Source organism: Equus przewalskii, chromosome 7 (genome assembly GCF_037783145.1).
Source record: "Equus przewalskii isolate Varuska chromosome 7, EquPr2, whole genome shotgun sequence".
Classification (NCBI taxonomy): domain Eukaryota; kingdom Metazoa; phylum Chordata; class Mammalia; order Perissodactyla; family Equidae; genus Equus; species Equus przewalskii.
The window spans coordinates 56,295,735-56,318,728 of record NC_091837.1 but is presented as its reverse complement, the minus strand read 5'-3'; the positions used below and the strand labels follow the sequence as shown (position 1 = coordinate 56,318,728).

General features: G+C 35.9%; 1 protein-coding gene across 14 annotated transcripts in view; it reads left to right on the top strand.

The window, feature by feature from the left end:
* The window catches only part of NOL4 (nucleolar protein 4), a 356,931-nt gene that overhangs the window by 176,601 nt on the left and 157,336 nt on the right, over window positions 1–22,994 (top strand). For 12 of the 14 annotated variants that reach the window (XM_070627555.1, XM_008519936.2, XM_070627565.1 and 9 more), the window contains one exon: window positions 10,856–11,139. In XM_070627555.1, the coding sequence (XP_070483656.1) occupies window positions 10,856–11,139 (284 nt within the window). Of the gene's footprint in view, window positions 1–6,875; window positions 7,161–10,855; window positions 11,140–22,994 lie in introns of those variants that run through there. The other 2 variants (XM_008519937.2, XM_070627563.1) reach the window with 2 other exon arrangements.

Here is a 22,994-nt window from a genome sequence, read left to right as displayed (position 1 = left end):
GCAGGCAACACATAGCCTTTCTTGTTATCTATTCCCATAGTGGCCTATGTGGTGTGAAATGGTCAGTCATCTATCTCGTTTCTTGGAAGTGTCCCTCTTATAGGCCAACAGAACCTACACTTGTAGACAAGAATTGTGAGAAGCGCCACTTCCACCTCCGGGAAACCTTGTTTCCAGACTGACATTGTGACTAAGATAGAGGCAGCCGCAAGTATCAGTAACTGGTTTAGAGCGTATATCACATCCTGAAAGGCAGCCCCTCAGGCTCGGGTGAGGCTGAGCCTACTATCTCTCAGTGGCACGGTAGTTGAGTTTTTGATATTTCATTCCATTATTTCATAAGGTCTATAGTTTGTCAGTGATGGAATGGAAAATAAGAGCAATAACTCAAAGGAAAATCTCCCAACTGCTTCTTTTCTTCTACTATATGATATGATTTCTTTGATTAAAACTAATGTTGTGTGGGGGGGAAAGGGTAGTATATAAAACATTCTGCGATTCACATGTGGTGGTGTTGGAGGAAGAACGGGCAAGAAATGCAAGTCAAAAAATGCAAGAAATTGGGGGCTGACCTGGTGGCATAGTGGTTGAGTTTGGTATGCTCTGCTCTGGCAGCCAGCCCAGGTTCGCAGATTCAGATCCTGGGCGTGGACCCATACCACTCCTTAGCCATGCTGAGGTGGCGACCCACATATAAAAAAGTGGAGGATGATTGGCACAGATGTGAGCTCAGGGCCAATCTTCCTCACCAAAAGAAAAGAGGAGGATTGGCAACAAATGTTAGCTCAGGGCTAATCTTCCTCAACAAAAAAAACAAGCAAGAAACCAAGTCAAAAATAAACGTCCATTCTACTGAGGACAAGTAACTATCCCCTTAACTAAAGGCGTCCAATAGAATTGCTCTGCTGTAGAGAAGTTGGCAAGCTTGTTATAGTTCTGTACTTTATCGACATCTTCAGATTGGGCACTTTGTTGGCAAACTGGGTATTCAGATCAACGTGGTGAATGAAGCCCCCAGTTCTTGCCTATGTAGATCCTCCACTCCTGCTTTGATTGCCAGGCTGTTCATGACCCACTGAGCGAACCTGGGTTTGACAGGTATGATGATTGATATCCGCAGGAAAAGTCACACTGTACACCTGATTTTTAAGATCACCTTCTATATTACTGGCTTTTTGATGGACATTCACATGGATATGAATATTTTTTAAGCCTTTAGACTATTATGAGAGATCTATCAATATCATCCTTCTTCCAGCTTCTGTTAAAAAATCCTCCAAACTGTCCCGTTTTAAGTTTCTATACCACATGGCTGTTGCCAAATAAATGGTGTAAAAAATAACCTTAGACTTTTTCTACAGAGAATATACAACCAGACTTACTGCTCAAAGTCCTGTCCATTTAGTGGATTTCCTTCTCCGTTTTGGCCTATCCATGAAAGCAACCATACCACTGCAGAGTTTCACAGAATCATGGAAACCAAGCTGAAAGTTTTCATTCTCAATCAATTTTTCATAAAGAGCTTCTTTTAAGACAGTAGAGAGAGATTAAATAAGCAACTGTTGTGTAGCAGGTTTTGAACAACCTGCTCATACACCATTGGGGCCTGAACAGACTCCTTTCTACACATAGCACTTCCACTTCATGAAGGAGGACTACTGAGCATGTCTAAATATAACGTTTATTGGACAGGTGTACTCAGTCCGTGATGGCCAACCAGTAAAGAGTCAAGAATTGTTATTCAAGGAAGAATGCAGAACCTTACACTGAAATCTTAATTGTACTGACAAAAATTCTTCTGTTGGGGATCACCCCAGGCTCCATACACAATCCTTGTCTACTCCAGATACCTAGACTACCTTCTGATCTACTCTGTCTTCAAGAAGGTCAAGTGGAAAAACCACTGTCACTGTAATCTAAACCAGATAAAACCTACTAGGCTATATGCCTTCTTCTTACTGGTAAAGAGGTCAAGTTTTAAGAGTTATCCTTCACTTTGGAGTGGGTATATAGATATGTTCCATAAAACTAGGTTCTTCCTCACTGAGAATGCAGGCCCCTTTATTTTAGAGTTGTCTTCTATCCCTTATCATCACATGTCTTACCAAGGTAGACATGATTATACTATTTTTGCTCCCGTCAGCTTTTAGTATGTTTTCATCATATGTGGAACCACGGTGGTGTCTAGCAGAATATGGTTTGGTAGTTAAAGTCCCTGTCACCTAGATTGGGATACAGAACTAGAGAACTAATATGATCCTGGGACATGACAGTGAGTGAAAGTAAATGACTTGTGGTCTGGTTAGACAGGAATTCAGAAAAATGCATTAGGCAGAACAATGGCTGATTTGTTCAAGTAAGTGAAAGAATCAGAGAGTCCAAAACAGGGCATCGAAAAGGTTAACAGGCAGAATGGAAGCATGGCTGCTGGTAACTTATTACTGTGAACCAAGAGCAATTCCCAGAGAAGGAGGCTTCTGTGAGATGGATAGCCACCCCAACAATGTTTGCTGCAGGGATAAATTTGAAGATACCCAAGGTCTACCCTGCTCCATGATACTTGTTTCAAACAAAAAGCTTGTTATAGTTGAGTCTTCTTTTTTTCATTTCTTTTCAACTTTTCAGAATAAAGTATTTCCTGAATTATTATTGGCAAGGCAAAAAACCTCTTGAGTTGTTTGGCTAACTGCCAAGTTAGGGGACACTCCTTTTGGATCACATTAATTTTAGCTTCAATTAGAACATTTCTTTTCAGAAGGATTTACCCCAAATCTGTGACCTTTGCATTTACCTTAGTTATCAGTTTAAGATAATTCATGATAAATCCCTGAGCCTTTGATTCTATAAATTTTCAAATCATTTTCTAATAGAATGACTTTATTATAATACTATATGACATTGTTTCTTGTTTCTATTGCCCATTAAATGTGTTTTCTGGGACATTATTCTCCAGAGGTTAGCTGTCAACTTTCTTTAAAAATACTGAACTGCTGTATAATGATTGCCTTAGATTCACTTTAAATTTAATGAGATGTTATTGTATATACTGCCCCCTGTATAAGACAGAACATAAAAAAACCTACAGTATTAATTGTTTTGGTTTTAACTGGTTGTAGCAGTAAATAGCTTCATGAGTGACTTGCCAATATGTGAATGCTTCACACAGCTGCATGAGTGTATTATATTATCTATGACATTGTCTTATTTATCAATTAATTTATATATATAATGTCAGCTTTGTGTAAATCATAAGTTAGGTATATATATGTGCTTGGATGTATATATACATACATATATAATTATCTCTTACCTCTAACTGAAATTTAACATTTCAGTGTATTATGAATGTAGGCAGTAAAACTTGGTATTCACAATAACTTGATTTCATCAACAAAAAAAATCACTCTTTTCTTTTGTTTTTTTAAAGATTTTATTATTTTCATTTTTCTCCCCAAAGCCCCCTGGTACATAGGTGTACATTCTTCATTGTGGGTCCTTCTAGTTGCGGCATGTGGGACGCTGCCTTAGCATGGTTTGATGAGCAGTGCCATGTCCGCACCCAGGATTTGAACCAATGAAACACTGGGCCACCTGCAGTGGAGTGTGTGAACTTAACCACTCGGCCACGGGGCCAGCCTGATATTTTCAAATCATGTTTTAAGAATATCAAAATGTTAGTGTATATCGTTTCTATAAAATATCTAGTGCTTTGAAACCCTAAACAAGCTAATTGGTAAGCATGAAAGTAGTAGTTTGTGATTTACTTAGGCAATTAAGAAACCATTGATAAATTATTACATTAATGGCCATTTTAAAAAATGAGTCATGTTAGAATCGGGAGAAAGTTTTGTTGTCAGTCAGTTGACTATAGCTCAGAGGTAGGAACAGAGATAGACTTTTCTCAGACCAGAGTCACATAATCAGTGGGCTGCTCCAAGAAACTGCCCTGGGAGAACAATTAATGATTTCATAAGTGATCCAGAAAAAGGATATACAGTAAAATATCCACAACTCTCTAAAATATACAATCCCCTGTCTTTGTATGTAGAATGTGCTCAATTTCCTGTCCTCTTCCTACTCTCTCCTGCCTTTGCTGCTTTTTCTTTATCCAAGGAAGATATATTCCAGGACCCCCAGTGGATGCCTGAAACCGCAGATAGTACTGCACCCTATATGTTACTGTGTTTTTTCCTATGCATACATACTTATGATAAAGTCTAATTTATAAATTAGCACAGTAAGAGATTAACAACAATAACTAATAATGAAATATGACAACTATAACAATATGTTCTAATAAAAGTTACCATAGATGTTAGCAACCCCAGCATACGATTGTTTTTTCTTTCCTTATTAAGTGGAGAACTTTCACCTTTTCACTTAAAGGAAGCACTTCATGGATTCTCTTGGCATATCTGAGTTGCCAGCATCACTACTCTTTGGGGCCATTATTAAGTAAAATAAGAGTTACTTGAACAGAAGCACTGTGATACCAAAACAGTCAATCAGATAACCAAGATGGCTACTAAGTGACTAAAAGGTGGGTAGTGGATACGCTGGACAATGTGTTGATTCACATCCCAGGTGGGAGAGAGCAGGAGGGTGTGAGGTTTTATCATGCTACTCAGAACAGCGCACACAATTTAAAACTTCTGAATTGTTTATGTCTGAAATTTTCTATTTAATATTTTTGGACTGTGGTTGACTGTGAGTAACTGAAACCATGGAAAGTGAAATCATAGATTGGGGGGTGGCTACTGTACACACTTCTAAACTGGAATCACCTCCACCATCACAATCATACATATGTCTCACCTTCTTCAAGTTGCACCTCTTGTAAAAGGCATTCCCTGATACCGTCCTTATCCCCAGAGTTTTATAGGTGACTTCTTTCTCTGAAGAACCTTGTTTATTCATTGTGCCCTACGTGAAACTCACATGGGATAGTTTCTACCCTGCATTGTAATTCTTTTGTTGTAGTCTAAGTTAAGAACAAATTCCATATGGAGTCTTCAGTGCCAAGAAGAGTGTCCAGCGCACGATAAGATATTTGGTTAAAATTTTTAAACAAAATAACATAAAGAGTATACCTCCTCATTGATAGCTCAGAGTTAGTTTTATTTAATAATTGTTCTGAGCTTTAGTTATATGCTTTAAAATATACAGCTTATCTCTGTTCTTTCTCTATACTACTCCTTAAATTAGAGCCCATTTTCTAATGGCAAAGGCTGAATTGGAAGCTACCCAACAAGGGTAACACCCTTCTGTAGAATTAATTTGTGAAAAACTGAATCCCCTTGTTACTTTCTTACACTCAATAAAATCAGTTTTGTTGTTTAAAATCAATGCCCTTTAAGTTTTTAGCAGTAGTCACGCATACTTCCACACTCACACACATGCATTTATTTATGTCAGTATGCTTCTCCTTGGTGTGAAAGTTTTCACTTCAAAGTGTAGCTTCATTCTTTTGTACCTGTTTCAGATAGCATTAGTAAGTAGTATGTAATCCAGATTATGTTTTGCAAGTGCAAACAAAAATAGAAGACTGCATTTTTGATTGTGTATTTTTTCGCAGGTTTTGGCAGTGTGGAGGACTTGGAAGTGCAGGACTTTGTAATCAGCAATTAAAGTTTTACCTGTAAGAACACTAAAGAGAAAACAGAATAGGGCTGTTTACTTAAGTTTCGAAAACTATTATAGAGCTGAATGAAAATTGAAATCAAAGAATGGGAAGGTCGTCAGAAGTGTCTGAAGAAGGGAAATATGAAAAACGAGAAACGAATTTCTAGGTGGCAAATACAGATGGGCAAAAGGGCGATAAAGGCAGCAATGAGTCAGAGTTGCGCTTGGGGTCGGACAGGATCAGTTTAGACGAGATTGCTGCCTTGTGTGGTAGAGTAGAGGGAGCTACGGTGTAAGATGTAAGGTATAATCCAGCAGTGCATAAGCTTCCACTTTTTATAGGGGACCCTAAGCTGGGAGAAGACACAGAGCAGAGAGCAGGTGGGATAAACTGATAAATGGGATTCGCACCGAAACTCTACTTTGCAGATAAATTTTGAAGGGTGTTAAAAAAAAATTTCTATTCTTTTGAATATTAAGATACTAATCTTTTGGCGCAAAGTTATTTACATGTTTATTTTGGATTTAAAAGTTAGTTTTATGGTGAGATATGAAAGGGAAGTTTCCTAAGGAGGCATCAAGGGACCGGAAGTGGAGGACTGTGGTGCATTTTGGGGAAAACAATAAAAAGCTTTTTGGACCCTATAAGCATCTGACCTGGATTTTAGCACTAAATTTCCAAGTACTAATCTTAAAATGAGGATGATACATATTTTTTCCTATTCATTTTGCCCAAGGCACTTGGTCTAAAGGCCGTAATGAAGAGCTACTGAAAGTAGCTGAATAAGAAAGTAGGTCAGGTGCTTTGGGCGATTTCAGATATATATACACATCACATATATTTATATAGAGAGAAGGATATAGATATACATATGTGTGTGTGTATACTTAAAACCCCCACACACATACATCATACATACTGGTATAGGTTAATTCTCTTTATATAGAGAGAATTAATCATTGAATGTGGTGCCGATGAAACTACTTCACACGAAATGCTGGTGGGGACGTTAGAATTAATTTAAACAAATGGTATTTCTAGAGTCTGTACTAACTGATGGAGGGAATGGGGAGTGGGGAAGGAGAAAGAAGAAACTGGCTAGTCTGCCACTACGGTTAGTGTTACTATACCTTATAGACAAGAGTTGAAGCAAAGCTAATTTGGATGGCCCTCTCCACCACACTAAACCCATCCCATCACAATTAACCTCAGAACAAATGCAACCCAAAAGTCCAACTGCCCTCCTGCTGTCAGTAGATTCCACACTACCTGTCATCACATTCCACATTCTCCTCTGTTGCTGGGTACCCTGGGCACTCTTAATTTCCAAAGCTCCAGGTGCTGTTTTTCCTTGGGACTCAAATACAGAGTCTTTGGTTCCAATGCTATCGTACCCGGGCTGACACTTGAGAGAAGCACCATCGCTCTGGCCTGTGAACCTAAAGGCCATACCTACAGATCTTAACACTACACCTTCTGTGTAGCAGCTCGGTACCCACACGCCAGCAGCCACTCAGAATGGAGCAAACTCTGTTGGGTAAGGAAGCAGGTTCCCCTTGAAAGCAATAAACTGGTGTGAATTGGTTACGATAAATAGGAGTCTGAGATTTGGGTTTTAAATTCTGAAAAAGTATCTTTATGAGAGAATAAAAACCGTTAACAGTTACAAGAAGCTAGATGATAAAAAATGGTTAATTTACTCTCAATGTCTGCTCACTTCTTTGTATTGAATTTTTCTAATATAGACATCAAAACTGTTTTAAATTTCGAATTATAAAATAGTGGCATGTGACATTATTGGGTTTTTTACCGTTTAAATACTAAAATGTGAAACGTATATTTAATATAAACAAGTAAATCATTCATTTGATCTTCATAAAACATATTGATTTACTCAGGAATGAAATATGTAAAGCTGTTGAATTTAGTTACCTTGGTAACATCTGGAGTGAACTACTCCATCTAAAAATATTTTCTCCCTTATTGTTTATACTGTGTGCCGAAATTATAAATACATGACTTTTATTAAAGATTCTCCTGATAAATGATAATGTTTATCTTACCTGAAAAGTGAATAAATGGTACACTATTTACTAACTATGTATGATGACTTCAGATTAAAGAAATAGATATAGCATGTTTAATGTTTAACTATAATAGGTATTGGATTTGTTTTATGCTAACGTAGATTGGGTTTTAAAATGTAATAAATCTTTAGAGTTATTCATTCTTTTAACATATTCATAAAATTTTCTTACATGAAATGTTTAGTATTTTTTTAAAAACATGATTCTAGTACACAAATGTTAAATCACATTTTTCTTCATGAATTAAATATTTGGACTTGAATATGTCCATTATGCTTTTCTTTGGACTGTCGTGGAAAGAAATAACTTAAATGATCAGAAATGACCTTTCATACTTTAGCATAAGGATTTGACTTAGAATAAAATACCAGGCACCATTTTCCAAATTACTTATATAAATCATTCCCCTAATTCTGTATTTCAAAAGCCCTACATATTTCATTGTTGAAAGAGTGTTTTGATTTCTCAATAGCTATGGAAAGTACTATGTTGTATTATTTATGGCCTGTTTGCTAAATTCTCTTATGGATTTTTTCTCTTCACTTGAAGTCTTTTCTTGAACAGGTGTGTAAAAAGACTAATTTAATAGTAGAATCTTACCATTTGAACACATTTTACCTTGTTCACAAAATAGTTTTAGAAATCTGTATAAAAATATCATTTTACTGAAAATTAAACTAATGGCTTTGTTTTCATTTTTTATTGGAGCGAGAGATCTGAGCATTTCCCTGGGCTCTTGTCTATCCCACTCTGAGTGTTTCCTGTTCTTTTCTTATGATTTTTCTATTCTCTTTTTCTGCACTGCCACTGCTTTCGTTCGGGCTTTCAACAGTGCTAACTCGGATGACTTCTAGATCTCTTAACTGGTCTCCCTAATTTCGATTTTGCCACCTGCATTTCATTCTTCTCATCAGAGTCAGATTTATCTCTTTAAAAGATGGTTTTGTTCACTTTCCTTCCCATTAATAATTTAAAATTGATCCTATTTCCTGTCAAGGTAAAAATCCCAGCTCTTTGATACACAAAACACTTCCCAATGCATTCTCTTCCTCCCTTTCTAGATTTTCTTATTCATTCTCTCTTTTGCTCTCGCCGCTCTAATCTTACTTCTCCTGTGCCCTGAGTATCCTTTCCTCTGTGACTTTGTACCAGCTCATCTCCAGGTGGGGAACGATCTCCCCCAACTTCTTCACGTGGTTAAAGCTTACTAGTCTTTTAAAATTCAGCTTACATGCCACATTTTTTAGGAAACCTTCTTCGATGTCTATATCTCTTGTTTTGGATCATAACCTTTTTTGCTCTACATTGTAGTTGCATGTTTATTTTTCTGTCTCTTAATTATCTGTGAACTCATTAAAGGCAGAATCTCTATAGGCCAAACATTTAACCCCTTTTGGCCAAGAATAGGCCCTCAATAAACATCTGTTGAATAAATGAATGAATGGGTGAGTTATAGTACTTCTTCAGAATTTAAACATTATTTCCATAAATGTAATTGATTAGAAGGCATTAAATATTTCATTGCACCCTATGAAAAGAAAATAGACTTGAGAATATTCAGAATTCACAAAAAATCACAAATACTGAATATTATTATTCTAGCTGATTCATATTTGTGTGGTTTCATCAATAGCCCTCCATTAAGGAAACAATTTAATACCTTTGTCCATAATTATCCTGTAAAATTAATGTCAAATCCTTTTCATATATGTAAAGAGGAAATTAAGAGAAATAGACTTTTATTGTTTTATAGTAAACTTTGTTTCTTGCTCTCAGTAAATTGTCATTAATATCCTTTTGTCTAAATAAACATGTATTTTAAAGCCAGAAAATTTTGCTTAACTCTGCTTCTTCTTCTTCCCTGTTTTATTTCTTTTTTTCTATAGTCATGTCATTTTTGTTATTAGAAAAATTATATATTTTTTAAATTATATATCATAAATTGTATATTTTATAGAATATACAATATTTTATAATATAAATTATGCATTTTATCATGTATTATAAGTTACATATAGTAGATAATAAAGAATGTTAAAAAATCCAGTGCCACACAGTTTAGAAGAAACGAATATTCACACTTTAGACTACATCTTTTCAGTTTTTTTTTTTTCTAGGAATTGGCCCTGAGCTAACGTCTGTTGCCAATCTTCCTCTTTTTGTTTCTCCCCAAAGTCCCAGTACATAGTTGTATATCCTAGTTGTAAATCCTTCTAGTTCTTCTATGTGGGATGCCACCACAGCCTGGCTTCATGAGCAGTGTAGAGGTCCATGCCCAGGATCTGAACTGGTGAACCCGAGACCACCAAAGCAGAGTGTGTCAACTTAACCATTTGGCCATGGGGCCAGCTCCTCTTTTCAGCCTTTTCCCTCTGTGTTTATGCATTTTCTTTTTACAAAACTGTGGTCATATTGACCCCACCCTTTTGTAGCTAGCTTTTTCCACTTAATATTTTGTGACACATTTCCCTATATCTTTGAAATGAAGTATTGAATAACTTCATAATATTCTAAACATTCCAACATATATTAAGCCAATCTTCTATTTTTAGTAATTTATGGCATTTCTAAATTTTTGCTATTATAGACAACACTGGCATAAATGTCTTTTTACCTACACAGAGATGGACACAATGATTCAGCTCCTTAGGCTTAAAAGTCCCAGGAGTGTAATGATTAGAGCAAAGCTTATGAGAACTTTTAATGTTTTAGATGCCTATTAAACACTCATAAAACTTGTACCAATGTATACCCCGCTAACAGGGTAGCTGATGCTTTTATCAGAGAATTTTCACCAACTCTGGATATTTTCACTGGGAAAACAAAAACTATTTGCAAAATAATGGACAATTACCTTATTCTCTTTGTTTAAGTTTACTTTTCTTTGATATGGTGTTTGGGATTGAACTGTTTCTCTATTTTATCTTTTTCTTATTTTATTTTACTTCTTGTGTCTAAATGTGCTTACTAGATTAAAAATAACAATGGCTGCTTCACAAGTTTATTGCTAAGGGTAAATTATACATTAAATGTCACATTGGTTAGCACAATGCGAAGCACATAATAAGAGCTCAATAAGTGCTAGTTGAAGTAGAAACTGAATAGTATATTAGTAAATCAAAATATAAATTTTTCTTTCTGACAGATGATTCCGCTGCAGAGAGCTTTAATGGCAATGAGACTCTGGGGCACAGTTCACTTGCTTCAGGGGGAACACACAGCAGGGAGATGGGGGACTCCAATGGTGATGGCAAAACTGAGCTGGAGCAGGACGAGCAGCCACTGAACCTGAGTGACAGTCCCCTCTCAGCACAGCTAACTTCGGAATACAGAATAGATGACCACAGCAGTAATGCAAAAAACAAATATAAGAATCTTCTAATTTCGGACCTCAAGATGGAACGAGAGGCGAGAGAAAATGGAAGCAAGGTAAGGTCACATCACAGTTTTCAGAGAATATTTAAGTTGATCATGAAAGTCACAAAGAAATACATATTCATAGGAGAGATGAATGTTATCGTCACTAAAAATATTTTAAACAAATCCCAATAATACATTACCAAGAAACATAACCACAGATATTGTGTGTCCATATAATATAAACAGAATAAATTTCAGGAATAACAGTGAGCAAAATGGGTCATGTCTCAGGAGAAGCTGTCTGTGTCGTTTTCTCCATGGAATTACTTGATTTAGTGTTTCTCTTTTATGTAATCTTCTTATGGATCTGTGTCTGGGAGTTTGTTGAGCTCAGATGTGAAAGTTTAGCTCTCAGAACACAATTTTGGACTATGTAAAGATCACTATCTAGTTTCTCCTAGATTGGATAGGTGTATGTAGCAATAAAATTTCAATTAAATTCTCGAGTTTGCTTTAGAGACCTGGGGACTTCGGTCAGTAATTTACTCCACATACGTAGGAGAAACATGTGAGTGTTCTAGATGAAACGTATAGATTAAATAACTACTTGAACCAGTAATTTATCATAAACTGTATGATACAAAAGACAGAAATGCTTTGCAGACATATTATCTAAGTTTCTAAATTCTTTATGTTAGACTAAATCATAATCCTCCCCATTCCCAATTGATTTATTTTTAAAAATAAACCTTACATTTCTACCAGTTTGAAATACCTCATGCTGGTGACTTTCTGCTATAATTTTTGAAGGTATCCTTTTGAACATATGAGGATTTTTATGGAATATGCATTTTGACTCCCTCCCCTGCCCTACTTCTAAGTTATGGTTGTAGAACTGGTCTTTTGATATAGATCCTGAAAGCAAAATGTCTTAATCTGTATTAATTTCTGAGGCACTATGCTCCCTAAATTGGCTCTATTTAAATCCTCTTGCTTGCCTGAGGGTGTGTTGTTTTATCCTCTTTTAAGCAAGTCACTAGACATTATCAGACACTTAAGCACTTCTGCCTGAGGGAGGCTGCTACAACTTTTGCTGTAGTAAGTGCGCAAATATTCTCTTCATTGGTTTAAAGCCAAATCATACAAACACAAATGATTTTATATTCACTAACATGATCTGAATCACTGTGTTACATTTCATGGAACAAAATAACCCTTAAGTTTTCCTGCCATCCACATAATCCCGTCTTTATAAAACCTAATCATGAAATGTCCTTTATATGCCATGTATCTGTTGAATATTTTTCTAAAATTATCCAGTGGTTTGCTCTTTTCTTTATCCCTTTGTTCAATATTACTATAGGAACTATGCTCATTAAAACGCCTTCTTGCTTACATTAAACCGAATGAAGTTACTTTTCTACCTCAATTAAAATGGAGATATAAAAAGCACAGATTTTTGAGCTGCCTGTGATGATTAAGATGAGAAATGGACCCGGGGATAAGGAGATACCCCTGAGGACCTGAAAGTTTAGTGGTTTAGTAATGGAAGAACAGCTCCCACAGCCAACAGAGAACTAACCAGAGAGGCAGAAAAAAAGTCAGAAGTGTATAGTGTATGCAAGCTAAATCAAGTCCACCTTTCAAGAAGGCGAGAATGGTTAGCTCTGATGGACAATGCTGAGATATCAAATAAGATGGAGATAGGAAATAATTAAGTTTGTGAGAACAGTTTTGCTAGCACGTTGAGAGTGGAATCCAGAGGGACTCTATTCATTCCTTCAAAAGGACATATTAAATACCTGTTTCACTTGCACCAATAGAGTAGACAGCAGAGACAACTCAAAGAGAGAAGAGTCCTTATTCATGACTTGATAAATAGTTTTGGTAAAGAGGGAACATATACATAGAAAAGTTTCTTAGTGAAAGTATAGGCAAGTATCTATTCCTGGGTTAAAACACTGAGAGTTCAAAGTAAGAAAATACTATTTCTATTGAAATAATAAAGAGGGCTTCCTAGAGGAAGTGAGTCTTGAACTTTGAAGGAAATGTAAGATTACCATTTTTTCAAAAGAAAGTCTCCTTTTAGACATTGTGAAGGACTTGGAATGCAGACGGGGAAGATGAGTTGGTCTCATAGGGTAGGGAACCATTGTCTATTTGGAGCTAGTTATGACTTCATAACATAGTGTTTGAGGAAGAACCTGCTATCATTATGCAAGATACACTGCTACCAATTAATTTATTCACCAAATGTTTACTGAGAGATTCCTACAGGCAAGGCACTGTTGTAGGAAGCAAAAATATGGAAATGAGCAAAGCAGGGTCCCTGCCCCTTAAAAGCTTATAGTTAAACAGGAAAGAGAGGTGAATTTGTGATTCCATGAGTAATATGATGGGCTTATGGCAGGGTGAGATGAGAGAACAGGGGTGGGACACCTATGGGACTCTGCTGATTCTTAAGGAAGACTTTATAGTGAGACTGATGCCAGCACTGTATGTGAAGGGCAAGTAGAACTTATTCAGATGAGGAGGATTATTTATGGTAGAGCACATTTTGAGGCATAGAGCCATGAAAGAGCATACTTGGCACGGAGATTTGCAAGGAGCTTCACATGGCCACAGCAGAGAATACATGTGGAGGAATGGAGTGTAAAGAGGTTCCGTCCATAAAAGCTTTGCAGGCCATTTTAAGGACTTTGGATCCCATAGAACTTAGCCGGATAAGGTTGTTGTGGGCATGGAATTTTAGAAACATTATTCTGGCAGCATTGTGGTGGATGAACAGGATAGGGACTAGGAAAGAAAGAAAACTGGTTAGAGAGTTATTGTTGCAATCTAGGAAGAAAATAATACATAAATATAGTTAAAAAATAATGAATGTGTTACTTTTGTTCTTTTGACTGTGTATTTGTGGGACCACCATATATAGTTCCATAGGTTGTATGTTGCCAAACTTCTAGGAATGTCTTTCACATAGGCTGCAATATGAATAGCCTCTTTCGCACTATACATCCCACTGGGATATAAATTCTATGAGTGTAAGAATGATGTCTACCTTACCTACTGCTGTATGTCCAGGACCTGGCTTAATATCTGGTTCATAGTAGTTTCTCAAATATTTTCAAGAAATAAAGTTTTATCAAATGTGAAAAGCGAAGCGGAGAAGAACATTCTAGAATGACTCTAGGATTTTTGTCTTGGCTGCCTGAGTGGATGGTGATTCCATTTACCAAGATTCAGAATGAGAAACGTTTGAAGAAGCAGGCTTTGACATGTCAAGTTTATGGTGCCTATGCAATATTCATTGGATATGTTTAATAGGCACTGGGGGCATATATGTCAGCTGAAAAGAAACATCCAGGTTGGAGAGTTAGACATTTGAAAGATTTCAGAGAAAATGTGCTATTTAAGCTGTTGTGGTTGTTAAGATCACCTCAGAACCTGGACTGAGGAGAGAAGAAAGTCAAAATATATCATCCTCAGAATACTGGCCAATCAGGAACAAGAGGCATAAAAGGAGTTTGTGGAGGAAAAAGAACAGAAGGAGAAAATGACGGCAACAGATGAGGAAGGGAGATATTTTAAAAGCCAAAGTGTAGGGCATTTCAAAATTGATAGAAGTGGTTAAGTGGAGTGATCCTTCAATGAAGTGACATAGGTTTAAACTTGAAGGATGGTTAGGAGAGGTCGTACTAAGCATTGGGTTCAAAACGCACAGCAGAAGAAGAATTAGCAGAGTTAGTGGGGCATTGGACGGGAGACATTTGCAGAGGCTGGGTCGGACTGCGGAATTGTTTTAATTGTGAGGGAGACTGTGTCTGGAATTTTGATTCAGGGATTCTTCTTGCAATCTGAATCCACATGCTCAGCGCTCTAGGGTTCTTGGCTTTGGATCTATACTTGCTTTACCCCAAGGCTATCAGCCGAACTTCATATTAAAGGTTTAACACTCATCTGTTCAATGTCTACCTTTTGTAATCCTCAGAAATGTTCCATCACTTCTGTGCAAATTTATAAAATGACACTCCTAACCAATTTCTTCTTCCAGTATTTTTGAGGCTAGCCTCTGTTCTACCTTGGAGGAATATAAAAGCTTAATTATATAGTATCTTTGAGAAGCTTAGATTCCTGTGTGTTTAACATTGACCTATTTCACATTTATTATGAATAATATCAAACAAAAATGATGATAAGGCATTTTAAAAACTGAACAGTGAATAGAAATGCTTAAAAGAATAGCTGAGCTGGACTACGCCCTTTACTAATTGCTTATTATTATGCAAATTCACTCACTAGATTAGCAGGGAATCATATTAACCAAGCTAAAGAATAAATATATTGCATTGAAAGAGTTTAGGTGCTATTTATTTTCTACTTCCACATAGTCATATTTTTAGAGGACAACTAGTAACATTACTTTCAGAAGAAAAGTAGAAGTATTGACTAAGAGCTTGGAAAAATTCTCATGAAAAAACTCATGAAGAAGTGTTAAGGGAATAGTTATATATTTTTTAAAAAGCCGAGGAGACATAAATCGGGGCATGAATATGTTTAAAATTATTTATAAGTGAGAATAAAAGTAAAACTAGAACTCTAATGGAAGGAAATACATAAAAATACTGTATCATTAATTTTTTTCTTTTTGGTTTTCTCTTTTTCTTTTGGTATTTATGTGACCCAGCTGCATTTTACTTAATATGGTAAAATATTCTGAATCAATCTCCCAAAAGAATAATGTTTCAAGTAATAACTGTGGTGGGAGAGTGATTATTGTTTGAGGGTTAATGTGTCACTGTGGTTACTGCATATTTGGTTTTTGGCTTGATTCCCAAGACCTTTGAATCTTCACTTTGTTTAAATAATATTTTTTTCCCTAATGTGGCCCATGTGACATTTTTTTTCAATTAATCTTTCCTTTAAATTTTTACCGAAATGGATATTACCATTCAGATTAAAGTTTATAAAATATTTATCACAATTATCATTAATAATTGCTATCTAATTTTTCTTAGATGATGAATAGAAGTAGCACAGTTTTCAAAATATCTCTTTGAAATATTTAGGTGTAAAGAGATTGGCTTTTAAAACATAAAGAGCAATGGATTCATTTTGGGACAATATTATCTTGGTCTTTGTTATGTGAATATTCCAGCTCATTATTGTTTTAATTAGATGATTTTCAATGTCTAGCTTCTTGGTGTTATATTGAGATTTAGCCCAGATCCTGTTCAGGGTAGAAACAATACTATATATTTAACAAATGTATCTAATGTATGCTAGGCACTGTCCTGGCTGCTAGGAGAAAGAAAAAAATAAAGGTCTCTGTCGTTAAAAACTCGCATTTTGGCTGGAAAGATAGACATATAAGTAAATAAGTGTATTATAATATGGAAATTAATTTGTATGTGGGACTGCCTTCTAAGCCTGCTAACCAGGCCTTGGGAAGTTCCCAATTAATGGTTGAGTAAGAGAAAGAGACATGGCAAAAGGGAGTAGGGAATTCTTAATGAACAGACTAATAAGGTAAGGACTAGAAATGTTGAGACTGGATGTGGTGAGAGATAAGTCTAGAGAGGTACTTCAGGGTGTCAGATTAGGGTAGCCATTGAAACCAGAGATTTTAAAGCTGGAACTTTATAGTTGACAGGGAATCACTTTAGGATGTGAGATAGGAAAATAGCACGGTTCAATTGTGTTTTGGGGTAGGTCATTGTGGCATCTTTGTCACAAGATGGCTGTAAGTGGCATAAAAAGGGAGAGGGCTGCTAACAGAGGATGAGGTCGTGCCTTAGGGAGGTGGTAGTAGGGATGCAAAGGAGAGCATAGATTTAAGAAATATTTAGAATGTTAAATGACAGAATTGAGAGTTTGATTAGATAAGTGACGGAGGGTGTGAAAGAAGCTAATGCCACAGGATAAAGGATATACCATTTCTGATATTGGGATGTCATGTCAACTGAAATAATGATGAACACCTATGTGCGGTTTTCATATTCATAACTCAAACCAACTCAAAGTGATAAGGAGAGCAGATGTGATTATCAGCCTTGTTTAAACACAAGGACATAAAATCTAGTAGATGTTAAGCTATTTAATTGATGTGAATTTCACAATTACTTAAGTGATAGGCCCTGGTATTGAACCCAGATCTCCTGACTGCAGCCTACATGCTTTCCATTACACCCACACTGGCTGATGTTGCATGAAACTAGTCATCTCTATGGACTACATGGTGACCATGACAGGCAAGCTATCCAGAGAGGCAGAGATCTAATACAATTAGTGTGTAGGTCCTTGATAAATGGCAAATACTTGCAGTGGCATTTCTTATACAAATATTTGTTTTACTCTTCTATGTGAATTATTTTACAAAATGAAAATAATATACTAGATGCCTCTATTGGAAAACCAAGCGTGTATGCAAAATATCCATTTATTGCTTTAGTTCATAAATGTAAACAAAGGAATAGTTGAGTTAGAGTGAGTCTTTAAAAAGCTCCGGGGTAAATTTTAAACTTACATTTTATTAACTGCCAATTTTAAACAGCATCTTCATGTGATATATACATATTCATTTATATATGTATTATATATAGATAGTGTGTGCATATATAAAACATACACATATAAATAATAGTGTATTTTACACTTACAAGTTACATAGACTTCAGCTCTGTTCATTATTGGACATACTTTTCCTTCTGTCCTTAATTTTTTTAATCGAAAGATATGCAAGAAGGCTATAGTATAATATGATTTTTTTGTAGTGTCTACCATATTTGAAATCTAAATTTAAATATGTGTAATGTTTTTATGAAAAAATACCTGTCTTGCTCAGGGATGGTAAAATTAACTACAGTATAGATTACAGTCGGTCTTCTGTATCCGCATGTTCAGCATCTGCAGATTCAACCAACCGTAGATGGAAAGGCCTTTGATGGTTGTGTCTGTACTGAACAAGCACAAACTTTTCTTTCTTGTCATTATTGCCTAAACAACACGGTATAATAACTATTCACATAATATTTACATTGTGTTAGGTATTATAAGGAATCCAGAGATGATTTATAGTATGCAGGAGGGTATGTGTAGATTATATGCAAATACTATCCCATTTTATATACGGAACTTGAGCATCTATGGCTTTGGGTATCAGTGGGGTGTACTGGAACCAGTCCCCTGTGAACACTGGAGGACAACTGTAATATAATTTTAAAAATCAGGAACCGCTTCATTTTACAGATGAAAAAATTGAGACCCATCTAAGTGACTCCTAACCCCAAACTCAGTGGTTTTCTTGAATCATTATGCTGTCATGGTTACCATTACATATGCTTATATTCTTTGTATGTCATTCAGGAAGAGGGAGGGTGAAGCCATCATTTATGAGTGCCTACTGCGCATGTTTCAGTTTATGTTAGTTCATTTCGCATTTGAGATCTCAGGAGATTGGAAAAGGCGAGGGGCTTCTATAATTTATACCCTGAAATGTACAAAGTGAAATTGATTTTAATTCTCCATATGCAGCAAAACATACATTTTGAGTTCTTTTTTAAACATGTAAGAGTTCAGTTGGGTCAATACAGAATCTCAACTGGTCCTCCAGCCATCGATACCATCCATTCATAAGTAATCTAGTTAGAGTTATAGGTTATAACATTGACCAAAATAGAAAACAAGGAAAATTGACCAATGATCTTGTCTTTATTTGATGGTTCATAAATAGCTCAAAAAGAAATAAGAGTTTTATTTTGTATGATTTTTGCCTTCCATGTTTTTTGGGCTTTTTCATGGGTTTTGTTTTGTTTTGTTTGTGTATGTATGTTTGTTGTGTTTTTTTGTCTGTTTTACATTTGTGTTCTATCATTTGGAATAAGATCAAAAGGTTAAAAATGTCATTCAGTCTATAAGTGTCTTGAGAATAATAGGGGAACTCTAAGAGAAAGAATTACAATTGAAATACCCAGAAGTGATTGTACATGTCTCAAAATAATTGGTATTACCAGAACTCATTCAAATGCTCTGCTATTGACCCAAATTTGGGGAAAGAATAAAAAAAGAAAAATTAATACCAGAGACAGAAACCTACACTTTCTAATTTGTCTCAACATAATAGTTTATCTTATTTTCATTAATATTAAATATTTGATGAGTCTTAAAGTATACCCCTAAAAGAAGCAATTATCTGTAGTCTTGTTATTAATATATTATGTGTGTATGTGTGTGTGTGTGTGTGTATGAGATCTTGAGATGGAGATCTTGGGGTTAGCTGAGATCAAGAGTATAACTTGGATCACAGAGTCAAAAAAAGAAAAAAAGAATCGTCATAAAGTTAGTCCCAGGAATAATAAGGAAAGGTAACATTTATTGAGTTCTTACCATGTGCCAGGCACTATTCTAAGAACTAACTCATATAATCCTCATAATAATCCAAGGGAATTAAGCTCTGTTATTATTGCCATTTTTACAGATGGAAAACTAAGACCCAAAGACATTACAAATAGGGCTACACTAAGAATTTCTAGAATTTGGATTTAAACCCCAAATCATTTGGCCCACATTTCAACCATGACAATAAGGTGAGGTAATGAGGTAGGACCTGAAAAAGAGCAGCAGCAAATTTGACTTGATGCTGAGACTTCTAATGCTATTTTATGGCCCATAGTTAGTCCCTGGTCAGGAAGCCACACTTACGAGCTCTGTGACTTTGAGCAAGTCTTTACCTTTTTTTTTTTTTAAAGATTTTATTTTTTCCTTTTTCTCCCCAAAGCCCCCCAGTACATAGTTGTATATTTCTCGTTGTGGGTTCTTCTAGTTGTGGTATGTGGGACGCTGCCTCAGCGTGGTCTGATGAGCAGTGCCATGTCCGCGCCCAGGATTCGAACCAATGAAACACTGGGCCGCCTGCAGCGGAGCGCGCGAACTTAACCACTCGGCCACGGGGCCAGCCCCAAGCCTTTACCTTTAAAGCCTGAATACTTCATCAGTAAAATGGGCATAGTAATACTTAACTATAGGCAATTGTGAAGATTAAATAGGATTGTGTGCATTTTTCATGTAAGTGTACAATAAATAGAATTGCTGTGTTAGTTGTTCTTGGCTCCAGAATTTGGGTTGGGATTTAGTGAATCTTACAGAAATGTTCTCAATTCATAAATATTTATTTGAGAAGTAGAATATCCATTTTTAATAGCCTACAAGTTGAGATTGGCAATTTGGAAAAGCATATTAATTTATTTCAACTAGTAAATACTGCTTTCCTTTGCTCCCTTTGTCCTTTCTTCCTTCCTTATTTCCTTTCAGCTACACCTATTTCCAGGAATCTGGAATATATAATACATTCCCATAGGCATTTTATAGGCATTTATTCTAAGACCTATTTCTGTGAATATATAACATGTACTCAGAGAAATAGATCCTAGGATACCTTGCAGTTTCAGTTTGTTAAAATCTTTCCTGACGCTGTTGGAATCTGTCCAATTCAAATGTTATTTCCTTCATAATACCTATCTTGATCACCTCGACCAGGAAAAAAAAAAAGATCTCTTCTTTTCTGAACTTCTGGAGGGAAAGATCTATGAGGAATGAGGACAAAGTGGTGGGGTGGTGGATTTTAGGAGTAAGCGATTGTATCACACACTAAAGTGATTTACATGCATGAGCCTTACTCCCTACAAAATGTTTGTTGAAGGAAAAAGATGATGTGATATGGGTATATGTTGTATTGATCTTATCCTACCTATTTCTCATACCAGCAATTTCCTCACATTGCCACCTGGCTTCCCCAAACTCACCACTATACAGAAGACTCTGACCTTAATCGGGAATATGAGTATATCCTATTCCAGGCAATATATAGACAGTCTTATCTCTCCAAGCCAGAGATTCTCCTTTGACTATTTCACCATAAACAGTGACTCAATTGGATATGACACCAAAAAGGCAAACAACAAAAGCAAAAATCAACAAATGAGACTACATCAAAATTAAAAGCTTCTGCACAGCAAAATAAACAATCAAAATGAAAAGCCAACCTATAGAATGGGAGAAAACTTTTGCAAACTATGTTTTGGATAAATGGTTAATATCCAAATTATATTTAAAAACTTGTACAACTCAACAACAAAAAAACGATCTGATTAAAGCATGGGCAGAGGAACTAAACAGACATTTTCCCAAAGAAATCACCCAAATGACCAACAGATACATGAAAAGATGCTCAACATCACTAATAATCAGGGAAATGCAAATCAAAACCACAGTGAGGTATCACTTCACAACTGTTAGAACGGCTATCATCAAGAAGACAAAAGATAACAATTGTCAGTGAAGAGAATGGAACACTTGTACCCTGTTGGTGGAAATGTAAATTGGTCCAGCTACTATGGAAAATGATGTAGGGGTTCCTCAAAAAATTAAAAATAGACCTACCAAATGATCCATCAATTCTACTTATATACCTTAATTAAATGAAAACAGGATATTGAAGAGATATATGCACTCCCATGTTTATTGCAGCATTATTCATAACAGCAAAGATATGGAAACAACCTAAGTGCCCATCAATGGATGAATGGATAAATAGGATGTGATATATTAATTATAATATATATCATTCAGCCATGAGAATGAAGGACATCTTGCCATTTGCAATGACATGAATGGACCTTGAGGACATTATAGTAAGTGAGATAAGTGAGACAGAGAACACTAAGACTGTGTGATCTCACTTATATGTGGAATCTAAAAAAACCAAACTTATAAAAACAGAAAGTAAAATGGTAGTTAACATGGAATGGGGTGGGGAGGTAGGACAGATGTCATTCAAGGGTACAAACTTGCAACAAGTAGTAAAGAAGTCCTGGAGATCTAATGCATAGTACAGTGAATATAGACAACAATATTGTATTTTAATTATCAGACTTGTTAAGAGACTAGATCTTAATTATGCAGCCACTAAAAAGAAATGATAATTATGTAATGTGATAGAGATGCTAAATGGCAATCATGTTTTATATAAATGTATCAAATTTACATTTTGTACACTTTGAATTTATACAATGTTATTTGTCAAATATATTTCAATTAAAAGCAAATATCAGTGACTCAAATGAAGTAAATTTCCAATATGGTGACTGAGGAGGATAGCATCATAGATGACTGCTAAAGGAGATATTTGGGGGTTGATGAACTTTTGTGTTGTAATTCTCAAATGTGCAAACTTAATATAAAGAATAGTGGGGGTTTTTTTGAGGAAGATTAGCCCTGAGCTAACATCTGCTGCAAATCCTTCTCTTTTTGCTGAGGAAGATTGGCCCTGAGCTAACATACATGCCCATCTTCCTCTATTTTATATGTGGGACGTCTGCCACAGCATGGCTTGATAAGCGGTGCATAGGTCCACACCTGGGATCTGAACTGGTCAAGCCAGGGCCACCAAAGCGAAACATGTGAACTTAACTGCGGCGCCGCCAGGCCAGCCCCAAGAATAGTGTTTTATTGGTTTCACTTTGGTGTTTAAGACAAATTTTTTAGAGAAGTTTTAGGTTCACAGTAAAAGTAAGAAGAAGTTACATAGTTGTCCAAAGTCGGTCCATAGTTTACCTCAGGGTTCACTCTTGGTGTGCATTCTGTGGGTTTGTACAACTATATCCATCATTGTGGTGCCATACAGAGTGTTTTCACTGTCATTAAAAATCTTCTTTGCTCCTCCAGTTGATCCCTCCCCCCATAAGACAGATTTTTTAAAACCAAAATTAACCTGTAATATTTATCTCTACATTTTCATTAACTAAGATATTATTCCTGCTGTTAGCCTTCTCATCAGAGATGCCCCTATAATGCTGAAACAATTTAATGAAGCTAGTATTATTTGGAGAAATTGTCTTTGAGTCAGAATGTCCACGTCATCAAATATTCCT